Here is an 18,904-nt window from a genome sequence, read left to right as displayed (position 1 = left end):
TGAAGACCTTGAGGACTTTTAGTCTGTCTTGTTTTCTGTAACTCTTTTTGCTTACCCTGCACTGTTTGGAGATTAAAGACGTTTGATGATTTTCTGCACGACTATTAGCCATTTAGTGTTAGCCACTTCACTCATTATTTAGTTTATTCAGAGAATAGCCTAAGAAAGCTTTTCTTTTTTCTTTTCTTCTTTTCTTTTTTTTTTTTTTTTCACAAAAAAGCCATTTCCTCACTTCCTGTCTATACCCTCTTTCCTCTGGTTGCCAAGATTTTAAAAATTCAAGGTGTAATGGGAGACCTGAGCTAGTCAGGGCTATCCAGCTTGTATTGTTCCTGCTCTTAGCTCTAGCAGTACAGTGATGTGCTCAGGGTAATGAAAAGCAGACATTCTCTGCTGAGGTCATTGCTCGTCACACTGGCAGCTTGCTCCAGGAAGCTGTTTATCTGTGCTTGCTGAGCCAAGCTCCAGCCTCCAAACAGTTGGATGTACTGAGAAACCACAGAGCCCAAAGAGAGAATGTTACACCGGCAGGTCCAGGCAGAGACATATATTTACACCATACAAGCTGCAATTTACACGTGTGGGGGTAATTGCTCATCTGCACCCTCTCAGACTTCACCTTCTATGTAATATATGTGCCCTCTCAAGGGGGTTTAACCTAGAGAACTGTGCAGCTCTGTCCAAATTGCCCTGAACATCCGCTAACTTGCCGTAAGGAAAAAAAGGTATTATAGAAAACTTGATGTAAAAACCACCTTTTCTTTTTTTTCGTGGACCATTTTTAAAGTCTTTATTGAATTTGTTACAATATTGCTTCTGTTTTATGTTTTGCTTTTTTGGCCTTGAGGCATGTGGGATCTTAGCTCCCTGACCAGGGATTGAACCCACAACCCCTGCATTGGAAGGCGAAGTCTTAACCACTGGACCGCCAGGGAAGTCCACAGACCACCTTTTTTTTTTTTTTTTTTTTTTTCGGTACGCGGGCCTCTCACTGTTGTGGCCTCTCCCGTTGCGGAGCACAGGCTCCGGACACGCAGGCTCAGCGGCCGTGGCTCACGGGCCCAGCCGCTCCGCGGCATGTACGATCTTCCCGGACCGGGGCACCAACCCGTGTCCCCTGCATCGGCAGGCAGACTCTCAACCACTGCGCCATCAGGGAAGCCCACCCAAACCACCTTTTTAAGGTAGTGTTTTTCTGAGTCAAATTTGTTGTTTAGAATCTTAAACCATACAGGTCCTATCTCTAAAGCATCCCAAAACACTGTTCCTTGCATGGTTTTTCCAACTAAATATTTTTCTTCATGCCTTTACCGAAATAGCAAGTATTGTTATAGAGCTTCAAATGTGGCCTATATCAATAGGAATATAAGATATGGTCACATGCCTAAGGGGGTGTAATCTGGTTGAGGAGATAATGCTTATTGATTAACAGCTAGAGAACAATTCAAGACCTTATATAATGGCATTAAATTGTGCTCTGAGATCTGAGAGTAAGGTGAAATAATGGGTACTACAGTAGTTACATCATAGAGGAGTTTGTTTTGACCTCTGTGATGGTTAATTTTATGTGTCAACCTGACCAAGCTAAGGAGTGCCCCAGTAGCTGGTAAAACATTATTTCTGGATGTGTCTATGAAGGTGTTTTCAGAAAAGACGAGCACTTGAATCAGTAAATTGAATAAAGAAGACTGTCCTCACCAATGCATATGGGCATCATCTAATCCACTGAGGGCCTGATTCGAACAAAAAGGTAAAGAAGGGTAAATTTGCTCTCTTTGCTTGAGCTGGGATTTCCATTTCCTTCTGTGCTTGCACGTCAGCACTCCTGGTTCTCAAGCCTCCAAACCTGAACTAGAACTTAACACCATTGGCCCCCTGATTCTTGGGTCTTTGGACTCAGACTGAGACTTATACTATTGGCTTCCCTGGCTCTTAGACCTTTAGATTTGGTTGAATTTACCAACTTTCTTTGTTCTCAAGATTGCAAATGGCAGATCATGGGACTTCTTGGCCTCTATAATCATATGAGTCAATTCCATAATTAGATAAGCTATATCTCCTCACATATATTTATATATATACTATTGGTTCTGTTTCTCTGAATAACACTGACTAATATAACCTGGAAAGGTGAGTAGAATAGGGATAAATGAAAAAGAAAGAAGTATTTTTATGTGACATGAAAGCACTGTAGTGTAGTGGTTAACAACACAGACTTTGGAATCAGATCTATGTTCAAGAGCCTGCCATTCAACTTAATAGTATGTGACCTTGGGCAGGTTGCTTAGCCTCACCTATAAAATAGGGAGACTCATATAATAAAATAAAATTCCATGTTATATGACTGATAGAAGGTTTAAATGAGATAATGAATGTAAAGTGCTTGGCATTCTACCTAAGATATGCTAAGTGTTGAATAAATGATAGCTACTGCTACTGTTCATTCATTCAAAAATATTTATGAGTGCATTTTGTTAGTTTTCTGGACACTAGGGGATAGAAGTGAACAAAACAGACAAGAAATCTCACCCTTCATGGAGCTTCCATTCTGAAGTTAGCTATCATTCAAACTATCTTTATTTTACTTTTTTTCTCTTTTAATTATTTTAGACTTACAAAAAAGTTGCAAAAATATTATTGAGTTCCTATAACCCTTTCACCCAGCTTCCATCAATGTTAACGTCTTCTATAACCATAGTATAATTACAAAAATCAGAGACTTATTACTTGAAAACTATTAACTATCTATAGACCTTATTTAAATTTTCACCTTCATTTTTGAAGGCCAGTTTTCTCTTATATAAATTCTAGGTTGGCAGTTATTTTCCTTTAGCACTTTGCATATACCATTCCTTTATCTTCTTGTTTACACTGTTTCTGTTGAGAAGTCAGCTATCAGTCTTATTCTTACACCTTTGAAAATAATCTGTCCTTTTACAATAATCTCTGGCTACTTTTGGATATTTGGTCCTTGGTTTTTGGTAGTTTTTCTATGATGTGCCTAGGTTTGCTTTTCTTTATATTTATAAACTATTTGGGGCTCTCAGTGTTTCTTGAATGTGTAACTTACATCTTTTATCAATTTTGGAAAGTTCTCAATTTTTAGCTTTTCAAATTACTTCTGTTCCACTATCTTCACTCCTTCTGGGATTCTAATTACACAAACATTAGACTTTTTCATGGTATCCACTCTTATGCACTTTTCTGCATTTTTTCATCATTTTGTCTTTCATGCTTCATTGTGAATATTTTTTTCTGACTATTTTACAGTTCATTAATTCTCCTTTCATTTATGTCTAATTTGCTGTTAAACCCATCTATTGAGTTCTTAACTCCAAGTATTGTTTTGTTTTTGTTTGTGATCAGTCTTTTAAATGCAAAGGAAAGAAGAAAGAAATTGCAAGCTGGACGACCCAGCAATCCCACTACTGGGCATATACCCTGAGAAAACTATAATTCAAAAAGAGTCATGTACCACAATGTTCATTGCAGCTCTATTTACAATAGCCAGGACATGGAAGCAACCTAAGTTTCCATCGATAGATGAATGGATAAAAGATGTGGCACATATATACAATGGAATATTACTCAGCCATAAAAAGAAACGAAATTGAGTTATTTGTAGTGAGGTGGATGGACCTAGAGTCTGTCATACAGAGTGAAGTAAGTCAGAAGCAGAAAAATAAATACCGTATGCTAACACATATAAATGGAATCTAAAAAAAAAAATAGTGAAGAACCTAGGGGCAGGACAGGAATAAAGATGCAGACATAAGAGAATGGACTTGAGGACATGGGGAGGGGGAAGGGTAAGCTGGGACGAAGTGAGAGAGTGGCATGGATTTATATATACTACCAAATGTAAAATAGATAGCTAGTGGGAAGCAGCCGCATAGCACAGGGAGATCAGCTCAGTGCTTTGTGACCACCTAAAGTGGTGGGATAGGGAGGGTGGGAGGGAGATGCAAGAGGGAGGGGATATGGGAATATATGTATATGTATAGCTGATTCACTTTGTTATAAAGCAGAAACTAATACACCATTTTAAAGCAATTATACTCCACTGAAGATGTTTAAAAAAAATGAAATTGCAAGTTGGAGAAACTGTAAATGGTTGAAAGTTAGTTTGAAGAAACCTTAGGACTTGTTTACTAGTATTTCTCATACTTTTCTTAGTCTTGCCTCCCCTACAGTGCATCTTCATTCTTTCTTATCTTTATTTCCAGCAGCAAAGAGGATTTTAATTAGCTTACTTTCTATAGTTTATTCCTCTAGTTTATTGTGAAAACCTTTGTTTTAAAATAGTAGTTCAAGTATGCTTTTCTTGTTTGTTTCTTAAAGACTTATTTTTAGAGCAGTTTTAGGTTCACAGCAAATTTCAGAGGAAGGTAGAGATTTTTTTATATACCCTCTGCCCCCTAAAAATGCATGCTTCTCTCATACCAACATCCCACCAGAGTGGTACACTTGTTTCAATTGATGAACCTACACTGACACATCATTTTCCCCCAAAGTCCATAATCTACCTTAGGGTTCACTCTTGGTATTGTACATTCTCTGGGTTTGGACAGATGTGTAATGATATATCCATCATTATAGTATCATACAGAGTATTTTTATTGCTCTAAAAATTCTCTGCCTGTTTATCCCTTTTTCCCACCCCAACTTCTGATATTTTTACTGTCTTCATAGTTTTTCCTTTTCCAGAATGTCATATAATTGGAATCATACAATATGTAGCCTTTTATGATCATTATATTTTTTTAGTTCTAGAATTGCCATTCAGCCATTATTTAAAAGTCTACAAATAACAAATGCTGGAGGGTGTGTGGAGTAAAGGTAACCCTCCTACACTGTTGGTGGGAATGTAAATTGGTGTAGCTACTATGAAAAACAGTATGGAGGTTCCTCAAAAAACTAAAAATAGAGTTGCCATATGATTCAGCAGTCCCACTCCTGGGCATATATCCAGACAAAACTATAATTCGAAAAGGTACATGCACCCCTATGTTCATAGCAGCACTATTTACAATAGCCAAGACATGGAAACAACCTGAATGTCCATCAACAGATGAATGGATAAAAGGAAGATGTGGTACATATATACAATGGAATATAGTCAGCCATCAGAAAGAATGAAATAGGGGCTTCGCTGGTGGCGCAGTGGTTGGGAGTCTGCCTGCCGATGCAGGGGACGCGGGTTCGTGCCCCGGTATGGGAGGATCCCACATGCTGCGGATCGGCTGGGCCCGTGAGCCATGGCCGCTGAGCCTGCGCGTCCGGAGCCTGCACGTCCGGAGCCTGTGCTCCGCGACGGGAGAGGCCACAGCAGCGAGAGGCCCGCATACCGCAAAAAAAAAAAAAAAAAAAAAAAAAAAAAGAATGAAATAATGCCATTTGCAGCAACATGGATGGACCTAGAGATTATCATACTAAGTGAAGTAAGTCAGAGAAAGACAAATACCATATGATATCACTTATATGTGGAATCTAAAATATGACACAAATGAACATATCTATGAAACAGAAACAGACTCACAGATATAGAGAACAGATTTGTGGTTGCCAAGGGGGAGGGGAGTTGGAGGGAAGGATTGGGAGTTTGGGGTTAACAGATGCAAACTATTGTATAAAGGATGGATAAACAACAAGGTCCTACTGTATAGCACAGGGGACTATATTCAATATCCTGTGCTAACAGGATACCATAACAGAAAAGAATATGTAAAAGAATATATATATATATATAACTGAATCACTTTGCTGTATAGCAGAAATTAACACAACATTGTAAATCAACTATACTTCAATAAAGTTTTTTAAAAAAGAATTGTCATTCAGTTCTTTTTTAATGGTTTCTTTACTAGATCTTATCTTTCATTTGCTTGACCGTAGTAAAGCATGGTTATAAACAGTCTGTCATTCATTATTTGGATTCTCTGTGGGTGTTTGTCTATTACCTACTCTGTCTCTTGGTTTTTTACTCCATTGTCTTATCTTGTAGTATACTTTTCCCCCCTTTAGTTGAGTGTTGTATATTTTATCAATATATGAAAAACTATAGAGATAATATGAGGCCTAGAATGATGTTATCTTTCTTCAGAGAGGATTTACATTTGCGTTTGGCAGATGGCTTGAGCACTCACAATCCTGGATTACCTCAGTTCAATCAGGGGTTGAAATCATTTGAAGCTGGGCTTAAGTATCAGGGAGGGCTGATCTATCAATATTTCCAGATATAGCTTTTCATGGTGCCAACCAGAGCCTGAAGGATTTACCAGAGTCCCTCTCCCCAGCCTTGGTGGGTCCTGAACTCCAGTTTTTTGTCTGCCGAGTCTTAAAAATCATTTGAAAACTCAAGAACTTAACATTAATTCAAAACCATTACCTGCTCAGTCTATCAGCTGCCTCTTTCATGACTAGCAGAGGCCCTTGGAACTACTAGTGGGTATAATATTACCTTATTTTTGAAGTGGTGATGACTATAAATGATATTGTGAGATATCTGTAACAACTTTAATATGATATGAAAATATCTGAGATTTCTATTGTTGAAAATATCACAGGAGCTGCTAATTCTACTATGTTTACATTCATAGTTGAAGGAAATACTAAATTCCAGTTAAAGGTTAGTAGAAATAAAGATGTAATTTTTTTCCTATCCAAGTTTGTAGATTCCTTGAATTCAATCCATGGACGCTTCTGTTTAGAATTCCTGCCCACTGGGAAGAGTGGCACCAAACACTGGGCTCACCTCTTTGGATTTTATTCTCCTCTTATACCTGGCCTTGTCGTTCTTCATTTGACTTGGTGGCTCTCTGATGACTTCAGATAGATGCTTTTAATAGTTCATCCAGTTTTTCTCAGCCAGGAGGATTGGTCTAAATTACTTAGTCTACCTTTATTGTAAGAGGAGGTATTTGGAACTTTCATTCTAGTGGAATATAATTATATTAGCAGAAGTAGAAAATATCATACACTGCGAGGGGTCATAAAGGAGTCTAACTTGACTTGTGGAGGACCAGTACACGTTGAAAAGCAACAAACAGGAAATATATAATTAGGAAAGGGTCAGTCTGTGGAAGCCTCAATTATATTGAGATAAGAAGAAAGGCAAAGTAAAAATACCTTATAAAGGCTGAGAAGTAAACTCACTGCTTGGTCTTTTTTTTTAAATTTATTTTTGGCTGCGTTGGGTCTTCATTGCTGTGCATGGGCTTTCTCTAATTGTGGCAAGCGGGAGCTACTTTTCGTTGTGGTGCGAGGGCTTCTCATTGCAGTGGCTTCTCTTGTTGCGGAACACAGGCTCTAGGCACACAGGCTTCAGTAGTTGTGGCACGTGGGCTCAGTAGTTGTGGCTCATGGGCTCTAGAGTGCAGGCTTGGTAGTTGTGGCACAAGGGCTTAGTTGCTCCGCGGCATGTGGGATCTTCCCGGACCAGGGCTTGAACCCATGTCCCCTGCATTGGCAGGCAGATTCTTAACCACTGCGCCACCAGGGAAGCCTTTGGTCTTCTTTTAATTTTTAAAATTCAATTTTAAAATTCTAAAATTTTTAAATTAAATTTTAAAATTTAACTTATTAAGCCCTACTAAATGCCAGTCACTGTGTCAGACATGGTCCTCAAGGAATTCACTGTCATTCTTACGGGAAGTAGAAATAATGGCAGTTTACATACCAGAAAAATGCTATTATTCTACAATATTTGTGGACCCACTGTATGCTAGACACCATGCTATTGAAGGATGTAAGATGAATAAGCCAACTGAACTCGAGGAGCTTATGAACTCAAGGAGAAAATTCAGAAGTAAGCATAATTATCAAGATGCTATTAAATAAGTACCAAGTAGAATTTCATGTTTTGGGATAAGTGGAAGAAGAGATTCATTCTGACTATGAATTTTGAGCTTCAGATGGTCCTTAGAAGATGAATAATGGAGAATGGGAGCTGAGCAAGGAGTGCATCTCTAGCCAAGGAAACAGCATGAGCAAGGGCACAGAGGTTTGGTGTATTCAGAGAATGACAGAAGGTCTGTGGTCAGTGGGTTAGTCTGTTCGAGCTGCTATAACAAACTGTCATAGACTATGTGGCTTATAAACAACAGAAATTTATTCCTTGCAGTTCTGGAGGCTTGAAGTGCAAGGTCAAGGCTGACAGATTCCATGTCTGCTGAGCCCTGCATCCTGGTTCATAGATGACCATCTGTTTGCTGTATACTCCCATGGTGGAAGGGGCGAGGAAGCTCCCCTGAGCCTCTTATAAAAAGGGCACAAATCCCATTCATGAGAGCTCCACCCTCATGACCTACCTCCCAAAGGCCCCATCTCCAAATACAATCACATTGGGGATTAGGTTTCAACATATGAATTTTGAAGGGGACACAAATATTCAGCCTATTGAAGTGAGGTAATGGAGCTCAGGAAGATATTTCAGTGAGGGGTTAGAAAGATAGTTTTCTATCCTATGTGACTGGTAAGGTATTGGTGCCATTGACTGAGATCATTCAATTCAGGAAATATTTCTTACATACCTGTTATGCCTTGGTTTATGACAGGTGCTGGAGAAACAATGACTAATAAGGCATGGTCCCTACCTTGAGGGTACTCACAGTCAAATAAGCCAATGATTAAATTACTTGTGATTTGAGCTAACTAGAGGTTTAAGGTGCTAAGAATAAGACTGTCCAGAGGACAGATATCTTAATTAAGCTTGAAGGGTCAGGGAAGGTGTCACAGAACAGTTAGCCTTCTAAGCTGAGTATTCTTTTCCTAATTTATTTATTTTTTAAAATCAGAGTTATACATGCATACAGTTTAAAGAGTGAAATAGTTCTATAAGAATTGTAAAAAAAAAAAAAAAAAAAAAAAAAAGCATTCCTCCAACTCTCAATTTAGTTTCCCTTTCCTCAGAGATAACCACTTTCAACTCAGAGTGATTTTTTTGGCATTTATTTCTAGACCTCTAAATGACTAGCTTATGTTGCTACTTCTTGATTTTTTTCAAATCCAGGCGCTATCTACTGACTTCCTGCTGTGTAAGATATAACCCTAATGCCCTTTAACACCCTTTACTGCACATGTGTGCCTTTGCTCACCCACCACAACTCCCAGTATACTCCTATCAAGGTTTTTGTTGTATCATTATTCAGTGTTTATATTTTATAACCATACAAACACTGTCGACCCCTGAACTATTTTGTGCAATCTTCTCGCCCCTACAATTACCCCCCTCCCTCTTTTTTCTTGTTTGGTTAATTTCCTGTAGACTTATCACCAACTGAACCAAATTCTACCCACTTGAGTAAATTTCCCTTTAGTATTGTGCTATTTATTTTCCACTTGCCTCTCCAGATCCACTCTCTACCTTTCTCTGCTCTGGAGGACTGATCTGTATGGATTTTAATCCATAGGCTCCCTTGCCCTGTGGCTTCCATTTGGGCTAAAGCCAGTAGGAGGTACTGGCAGGAGATTGAAGGGCAGGAGGAGAGAGAGTGAGATTGGGATATCTATTCACTTGTTTCTCTTTCTACCAGTTTGCTGTGGGCTGCATTGGCTCTGTTCCTCTACTGAAGGTCACCGCTCAAGTCGAATGGTCCCTACTCTTTCTGGATTCAAGGAAGCATTCCCTCTGCTTGTCTCTTCAGGCCTAGGGGTAAAAACAGATCCTAACTGTTGTTGGCCCTTAGGTAATCCACTTTCCCTTAGCCCTGTCCACACCTTTGTAAATATTTTTTCTAAAAAACTTTCCTCAGCTATCCTTTTTAAATGCATTATCTGTTAACTGCCAGGACTCTGACAGAAGCAAGTACATTAATATTTGTATGTATTTATTCTCTCTGTTTTATCTCCTTAAAGAAGTCTCCTCCAGAATCTTCTGATCTGCTTTATCTTTATTATTTTATCTCTCTATATGCTATACAGCAGTTATCGGGGATCTCTGGACTTTCACCATTACCCTTCAGATTCCCTGTCTTCTTTCTTCCTTGTTTTTGGTGTATAGTTTTAAAAAAGGACCCCACATTCTTTGGTATTCCTGCCGTGGAGAAGTGGGGTCTATGTGCCCTCCCCTTGAATATGAATATAATAAAGTAACACTTTGTGACTTCCCAAAGCTAGGTCACAAAAGGCCATGTGGATTCTGTTTCCGGGATCTCGGTTTTCAGAAATTCCCTCTCAGGACCCCTCTTACTAACCAGCTGCCATGTGTAAGAAGCCCAGCCACAAGCCTGGTCTTCAAGCCATCCCAGTCTAGGCACCCAGCATGTGAGTGAAGAAGCCTCCAGGTGATTCTATCCCCAACCCTTTGCGTCGACCCCAGCCATTCAAGCCTTTCCAATTTAGGTCCCAGACATCATGGAGTAAAGACAGGGCGTCTCTGCTGCACTCTGTATAATTCCTGAACCTACTGAATGCACAAGCATAGTAAAATTTTTATTTTTTATGCCAGCAAGTTTGGTGTGGTTTGTTACGCAGCAGTAGAAGTCTGAACAAAATTTGTTCCTGGGAGTGAGTTGCTGCAGTAACAAAAACCTAAAACATGCATCATTGGCTTTGAGACCAGGCAGCAGGCAGAAATCAGAAAGACCTTGAGGAGGCTGTTAGTAGAAGTCTGATGGGCATCAAGGAGGCTATCAATGAAGATTTAATAAAGAGTGAGGAAAGTGTTATTGGAAGCTGGAGGTAAGAGGACCCCTGTTATACGGTGACAGGAAGTTTGTCAATACTGTTTTTTACCTTTGGTAATGTGAAAGAATAGGAAATGTAAATGAACTGTTTGGTTTTCAGGTAGGATTTAGAGGAAATATAGAGAGCTTGGGACAGTCTTTCTAACCAGAAAAAATACTCAAAGTAAGAAAGTGCCTCAAGGCAAAGATCAAATACAGAGTGCTGTCAGAAAAATGTGGTCTTAGAGTAAAGATGTACTGTTTGTTAAAACCTCAGAAAGATTTCAAGGTGGAGCTTCTTAGACTCTTTCAGATAGACAAAAGACCTAAAGATCTTAAGGGTGTTGTCTCATTGCAGCCTAAGAAAACCCAAATAAGGCCTGTCTCAGGGAGATTTGGGTGTACAGCTTTTGTCTGATGAAGAAAAACCTATGTTTTCAAGAGAATTGTATTGGGGGAAGTACCACCAGTTTGGACTAAAGGGGATAGAGATAATACAAAACAAAAAGTTACCTTAGGACCCCTAGACTTCTATGGGCAGGAAACAAGCCAAGAAAGCTCCTCCACTACAAACTGAAGCAATGTTTCATGGAAATGAAAGTATGATTCAGAAGATGGAACCAAAAGCTCAGAGTATAGAGTCAAAGGTCATGGAAAATCATTACCAGGAAGAGGTATTGGGCCCAAATCAAGGAAATAAGACATGTGCCTATGTGGATTTCAGAATTGCAATGGACCAGTGATTACATATTGCCTCCTATTCTCCCTCTTTTTGAATGGAAGTCTATTGTGGTTATCCTATGCCTGTATCATCATTGTACATATGGGAACGTATAACTTATCTCCTCAGTTTACAGGTATTTAGATTAGTAATCAGACTGTGGAGCTGTACCCCAAAAGTTGTACTTGAGGAACTTCATCTGCACCTGGTTTTGACTTATATGACAAGATCCTGGAGTTTGGGTTGATGCTGAAATGGAGTTAGACTTTAGGGGTTTAGGAGAGCAGGGTGTATTTTGCATTTGGGAGGAATGTAAATTTGGGAGGGAAACTGTGGCAGACTATATTTTCCAAAGATAGCTGCACCAATGTCTCCTATCCTACATGTTCTTCTACAAAGTGATCTTGCCACACTCCATAAAAGGTGGAGTCTAGGACTTCCCTGGTGGTGCAGTTGTTAAGAATCTGCCTGCCAATGCAGGGGGACACGGGTTCGATCCCTGGTCCAGGAAGATCCCACATGCCGCAGAGCAACTAAGCCCATGCACCACAACTACTGAGCCTGCGCTCTAGAGCCCACAAGCCACAACTACTGAGCCCGCGTGCCACAACTACTGAAGCCCGCGTGCCCTAGAGCCCACGTGCCACAACTAGTGAAGCCTGCGTGCTCTAGGGCCTGCATGCCACAACTACTGAGCCTGCATGCTGCAACTACTGAAGCCCACACACCTAGAGCCTGTGCTCCTCGACAAGAGAAGCCACTGCAGTGAGAAGCCCATGCCCTGCAATGAAGAGTAGTCCCCACTAGCCGCAACTAGAGGAGGCCTGCGAGCAGCAACGAGAACCCAACACGGCCAAAAAATAAGTTAAAAAAACAAAAAAACAAACAAAAAGAAACTGGCTTGTTCACTTAAAGACAAAAATGGTGGAGTCTACTTTTTTACAGTGATGTGCCTTGGTGCGCATCGGTATTCATTCATTGTGCTGGGCTTTTTTTGTTGTTGTTTTCGTTGTTGTACGTGGGCCTCTCACTGCTGTGGCCTCTCCCGTTGCAGAGCACAGGCTCTGGACGCACAGGCTCAGCGGCCATGGCCCACGGGCCCAGCCGCTCCTTGGCATGTGGGATTCTCCCAGACCGGGGCACGAACCCATGTCCCCTCCATCAGCAGGCGGACTTCCAACCACTGTGCCACCAGGGAAGCCCTGTGCTGGGCTTTTAAGGATCCTTTTGGTCTGGGAACTCATGTCTTTCAGTTCTGAGAAATTTTCTTCCATTTTTTTTCTTACCTTCGTTTTCTCTGTTCTTTCAAACATCTTGTCTACTTGCATATGCACCCATGTAGTTTTATATCAATGGTATCATACTATTCATGCTGTTCTGTATAATGAATATTATTTTTCATATTATATAGGCTGTATATCTTTTAAGATTTATCAAATGATATGACATTTAATATTTATCAATTAGCGTGGCATTTAAACATAATCATTATACCCATATCTATATATAAAAAATCTATAGGCTGTTTCTCACACCTGGAAGTGGCCCACACACCAAATAAAAACTTTTTTAGACTAGGTGTCCCAATTTGAACTTCCGACAATACGGTCACCATATGCTATGGCATGAATTAGGGAATGAGCGTGGTGTTTGATGTTCCCCGTTACTCTTTTCATTGCTCTCCATTGCTCGTCCCTCCTTTCTTACATGATGACCCTATCTGAGATGAGTCTACATAACGGAGAGTAGTTTAGAATTGTGATATTTTATGGAAACAATTATCTGTAATAACTTTTTGTAAAAATCGTATGTTTATTTTGGAGTTTTAAGCCTAGTGGTAAGACAGAATTTTTTTCTTAGGAATCCAGATTTTCTCTTTAATCAGCAAAACCCTTTAATTTGCTAAAGATCAGTTTTGTGCCCTGTTGACCGCTCAGTGGAACAAGCAAGTGTTAAGAGATCCCTTGTGTTTTTTCTTTGGTTGTAAATTCCATCAAGCTAGCCCATTAATTACAGTGGTTGGGAATTGGAGAGCTGTTCATTTGGCAATTAGCAAAGGGTGGTGGATGAAAGAAAAATACCTTTCTGATATTTTTGCTTAGGAATTTAGGGATTCAGAATTTAGTCATAAACGACTTGAATTGTTTGAATTCAATTCAGACAATTGAATTGTTTTGAATTGTTAATTCACTTAAATCCTTCATTTGAATCGCTCTTAAATCCTTCCTTGTTTTGTAACATACAAGATCTTAGAGATAGCTAAAACAGTTGGGAAATTCTGTTGTGGATTTAAGATCCTCAAAAAGTATCATCCTTTAATGGGCATAGTGTTTTGGTGATAGATAAGCAAGTATGGGTTAGCTAATAAAGTGACAAGTCCCAGGTCCTGCGGTTACCTCTCTGCATCAGAGGAAGTGTGTAGTTTGCAGGCAAGAGGCAATTTCTTTGGAGTTCACTGTCTCTGTTCTGCAGGACTTTTTTCTTTCTTTCTTTATTTTTTTAAAAATATCATCCTAGAGATAACAAGAACATTTAGTGGCACTAGATGGTACTCATCAGGAGTTTAGGATGTTTGCATGTTAGGTTGTTTAAAACAAGGCAGAAAGGATTACTTTTTGCCAGCTGCATCATTCCTGGCAAGAGCTTACTAGTTTGCTGCTTGGTTTTTTGTTGCTGTTGTTAACCCATTAGAGAAACTAACCACTATATTAGTTCCAGCCAAATCTTTGTCATCACTGGTCCTAAAAACCTCTTGGGGACCTAAGAGCACCTGGCCATTCTGAAAGCCTCTACGCTCACTGATTGATGCTCATCGCTGCAGGCTCCCCAAAGCCCTCGTCCCTTTTTCCTGAAGCACCTTCAAGCATTTCTGCATGGCTACCCACTCTCTTCTATTATATCTCCTCCTCTTGCCTTACTGAATACTGGATTTCCCAGCTCACAACTCTTAAGAAGGAGCTTTATTTCAGAGTAGAAAAGGGCCCCCATATGTGGCCTATTATATCCATATCAACTTGCTTACCCTTTTCAAACAGCTATTGTCTTTTAATAGGGTCCTTCCTGGCAGGGGGAGTCCTTAATACCTGCCATATAAGAATGGGCAGCTTGAGTTACAGCGAACTGCAGTTTGGTGCTCTGATCAAAAGGCCTCTGTTGTTTTTAGGTTTTTTTTTTTTCCCCCTTCCCTCTCTCTCTCTTTCTATATCCTAAGCTAATAATTCAGCACAGCAAGGTCATTACTGGCTTTGAATTGAGAGCTGAGAGTGTTAAATTACTGACCTAGAATAAAAGAGATCTGGGGGGCTCTCAGGAAAGATAAAGGGATTCCGGCTAGTAAAGTGCAAGCCTAGCAACCTCGCTTCTTAACAATATATATTTTTTTAATCCTCTCTGTCTTCAAAAGTCTTTTCTGGGACAAGGAAAGATCCCCAGTTAGAGAAATTAGGTTAGGAACTCGGTGACATCTTCTGAGAATTGTGACCCAGGTGCTAGAAGTTCATGGATGCCTATGTAGCTGTCCTTTTTGTCTCCCCACCTTGTTACTATTTCACTCTCTTTCAGCTTGCTCCTTAGCCAAATATTGGTCCTTTATCACATAAGTCAAATATATTTGTGATATTTCAGCTGAAAGGTTATCTCCCACAGGGGGATTTCAGACATGTGAAAAATATACCATTTATCCCCTAAAATATTTTTCAAATATGACATTGTCATCAAAAGGTATTTCTATTCCATTTATATTTTGTCAATAATGTTTGTCTGGTCCTCACATACTTTAACAAGTAAAAAATTCCCCCACTGTGAATGAATTTGACACCTTTTCTCTACTATATTGGGTCTTCTGAAGAAAGTCATTTCCACCCCTTCATACTTTGTCAAAACTATTACCTCCCATATATCCTTTTTCACAATTATCTCTTAAAAGCCAGGCACCATTCATATCATCTGGAAAATATTGACTTCCTAAATTTACTATTTTTAGAAAAGTCCCTGAAATCAACTTTCACAGATTTTCTGTACAGCAAAGTAATAATAATAGCTAATAGTCCCTGAATGTGCCAAGAATTATACCACAGGCATTATTATCACATTTAATCTTTGGCAACCTTATATAGTAAGCATTCCTATTATCACCATTTTACAGATAAAACATAATTGAGGCACAAAGTGGTTAAGTACCTGGCCCAAAGTCACACAGCTAAAAAGTGGTAAGATTTGCCCCAGACTGGTGCTTCTCAAACTTCAATGTGTCTATGAATCACCTGGAGATCTTGTTAAAATGCAGAATGGGGTTTATTACATCTGGGGTGGGGCCTAGATTCTGATCTCTAAGAGGCTTCTAAGGGACACCCATGCTGCCATCATTGGTCCACACTTTCAGTAACAAAGCTGTAGACATTCTTACTTCAGACCCACTCTAAAAAATGTTTTGGTTATAACTTCCAATTTCTCCTTCCATCAGGCAATTCTATAAATATACATACTGGGTTTTTGTGTTACGTTACTACTATTATCTTAACCAGTATCTTCATTTCGTTATTTTTATTGTGGTAGAATATACATAACATACAATTTACCATTTTAACCATTTTTAAGTCTACATTTCTGTGACATTAAGTACATTCACATTGTTTTGCAGCCGTCACCACCATCCATCTTCAGAATTTTTTCATCTTCCCAAACCGGGACTCTGTACCCATTAAGCACTAACTCCCCATTTCCTCCTCCCCCTATGCCCTGATAACCACCATTCTACTTTTTATCTCTATGAGTTTGACTACTCTGGATACCACATATAAGTGGAATCATATAATAGTTGTCTTTTTGTGACTGGCTTTTTTCATTTAGCTTAATGTCCTCCAGGTTCATCCATGTCGTAGCATGTATCAGAATCTTCTTCCTTTTTTGAGGCTAAATAATATTTCATTGTATGCATGTATCACATTTTGTTTATTCATTCACCTGTCAATGGACACTTAGGTTGCTTTCACTTTTTGGCTATTGTGAATAATACTATGATGAACATGGGTGTACAGATATCTGAGTCCCTACTTTCATTTCTTTTGACAATAAACCTGGAAGTGAAATTGCTGGATTATATGGTAATTCTACCAATATCTTACTTTCTAAGGTACAAGTTTATGTCCAAGTTATTGTTTGTGTCCCTCTTTTTTAAAAAAAAAGAAAAAATATTTCTTACTTAAAGTGAATCTTTAAAGGTTTGGCAGGAAAAGTGAGTTTTCAGTATAGATTTTCATTAGGTTCTGTCATCTATAGCTGCTTTGTGATTTTCAATCAATCACAAAAGAATATTGAAAAATGTCCTTTGTTTTTTAGAAGACTGGTAGTTGGTTAAATGGCACCAAGTAAAGAATTAGAGAGTGGTAATGTTCTAAAATAAGTCAATATTAAGAAGTTTTATGTCACAGAGAAAGTTTTATGTGAATGAATTCAAGACTTCACCTGACAAACAGGTGTTTGGGGAACGGGGAGGCCCTTGTTAAATTTTTATGTTCTTTCTTTAAGATTTCCTGGAGTAACTATCCTAGGATCTTCAGAAACTTTGTGGCACCTCTTTCTCTGAGGTCTTTAACCAAATAACACATTAGATTCTCAGTGTTTACAAAAGTTTTGTGTAAGAACCTGCCTACTATCTAGAGTTCTTCCCTCATATATCTTTTTATTATTATTTATTTGTTTATTTATTTATTTTTGGCTATATTGGGTCTTTGTTGCTGCGTGTGGGCTTTTCTCTAGTTGCAGTGAGCCAGGGCTACTCTTTGTTGTGGTGCGTGGGCTTCTCATTGTAGTGGCTTCTCTTGTTGTGGAGCATGGGCTTTAGGCGCACGGGCTTCAGTAGTTGTGGCTCGGGGGCTCTAGAGCCCAGGCTCGGTAGTTGTGGCTCACGGGCTTAGTTGCTCCACGGCATGTGCTTCCCTCATATATCTTTAGAAATAAAATTCTCTGTTGGAAATAAGAAAACAAATCAAAGTGACATTGAAATCTGATGAGTTAATAAGAAAATTTGAAGAGATTTTTATAAAGGTATCAGGAAGAAACTGACTTATTTCCATCATAGACTACTGAATCATTAAGGCTACTTTAATCATGTATGCATGGAGCTCTCATTTTAGGAGTTCCTAGCTAATGCAAAAAATTGAAAAGAATGGACTTGAACTTGGAAAGGTAAGAGAAAACAAAATAGCTTTCACCTAAAGTCAGGAAAATGAGTATTTTAAAAATATAAATGGATTTACCAGTAGCTTTAAATAAATAAGTATACATGGCTACCAAAAGAAACTGCATTTATTTTCTAAAAAGTGAGACCAACAAAAAACAACACAAAGAAGGTAACTCTGGAGATAATGGTAATAGTGTAACACAAGACATGATAAGATGAAATAATAACCTAGAAGAGAATGGAATCAGCAGCCGCAAGACTGATGTGTGTGGCTCTAACAGAACAAACCCTGTTTGCTTTGTTTCCAACACCTCTTCAATTTTATTATCATTTTGAATTATAATCAAATCCAAGACTTTGGCCTATGACTAAAGCATTTGTATGAAACATTTTTTTTCTCAGCCTAATTCATATCATCTTGAACAAGAACAAAGGATGGTGGTTTGAGAATTACTTGCTGGCTTTGAACCGAGAGAGCTGATAAATGTAACGCCTCCAGCTCCTGAATGGGGTGGCGGGGGGGGGGTGGTAGCAGGGAAAGTGTTTTTAACATTTAAGGGACCCAAAAAATAGGGTTGGGTCTTCAATGAGATCTACAGGTGATGCTAATGGGACCATATTGGGGATCCTAGTGAGAACAAAAGGATGATACAAAAAATCCTAGAAGCTATAGCTGTAGGCAGAAAATAGAATGTTCCTTAAAATGTCATCTACTGTTGTACAAAGCTCAGATATGCAATGGGTGGGAAAAACCTGGAAGGAAACTAGTATTGAGCTGAAAAAGCTAAAGAAGAAAACTGACAAGAAATTAGATAAGAATATGATATGTGATCTGGCAGTAAAACAGACAAAAGCTGTTTTGAGGTCTGGAGGTAGAGAGTAATCACACTGTAGGGAAGGAATGGCAGGATGACTAAGGAGAGCCTTACCTGCAGCACTAAATTTAACTTCAGTAGCAGAAAAAAATAGTACCGGTGGGATGAGCCTGTTGACAAAAGAGATACAGAGGTTGAAAGGTAGAGCCAAAGAGAAAGAAATAACAGGTAACAGGTTTAGAGACCACATAAGAAAATATGTGAGATGTAACATGTAGCAGGAGGTAAGACATAACAGAAATACTGCAGCATTCTAAGGAGGAACATTCTTTGTCCAGACATTTTTCCTGTAAGGCTAGGAGATGTTTCCCCAGAGAAATCATGGAAACACAATTACTCTTGATTTCAAGTGAAATTAGGCAAGCTCCTGGAAGTTCTGTTATCAAGACCTGTGTTTAAAGGCCTTGTAGGAATGAGAAAAACTAGAGATTTATGGTAACTGTTGTTAAAAAATATTTTTCTT

General features: G+C 39.0%; 1 protein-coding gene across 3 annotated transcripts in view; it reads left to right on the top strand.

Annotated features, from left to right (window-relative positions):
• Positions 1-18,904, top strand: part of CSTPP1 (centriolar satellite-associated tubulin polyglutamylase complex regulator 1) — a 199,865-nt gene that overhangs the window by 48,296 nt on the left and 132,665 nt on the right. Inside the window, exon 1 of one of the 3 annotated variants that reach the window (XM_082628618.1) lies at positions 16,462-16,516. The exons of the other annotated variants lie outside the window; for them this stretch is intronic. Coding sequence (XP_082484744.1) covers positions 16,485-16,516 — 32 coding nt within the window. The 5' untranslated portion in view covers positions 16,462-16,484. Of the gene's footprint in view, positions 1-16,461; positions 16,517-18,904 lie in introns of those variants that run through there. 3 annotated transcript variants of the gene reach the window in all.

The sequence above is a fragment of the Mesoplodon mirus genome, assembly GCF_964341445.2.
Source record: "Mesoplodon mirus genome assembly, chromosome: 7".
Taxonomy (NCBI): domain Eukaryota; kingdom Metazoa; phylum Chordata; class Mammalia; order Artiodactyla; family Ziphiidae; genus Mesoplodon; species Mesoplodon mirus.
The sequence above is the reverse complement of the archived record's forward strand: the minus strand, read 5'-3'. Positions and strand labels throughout refer to the sequence as shown.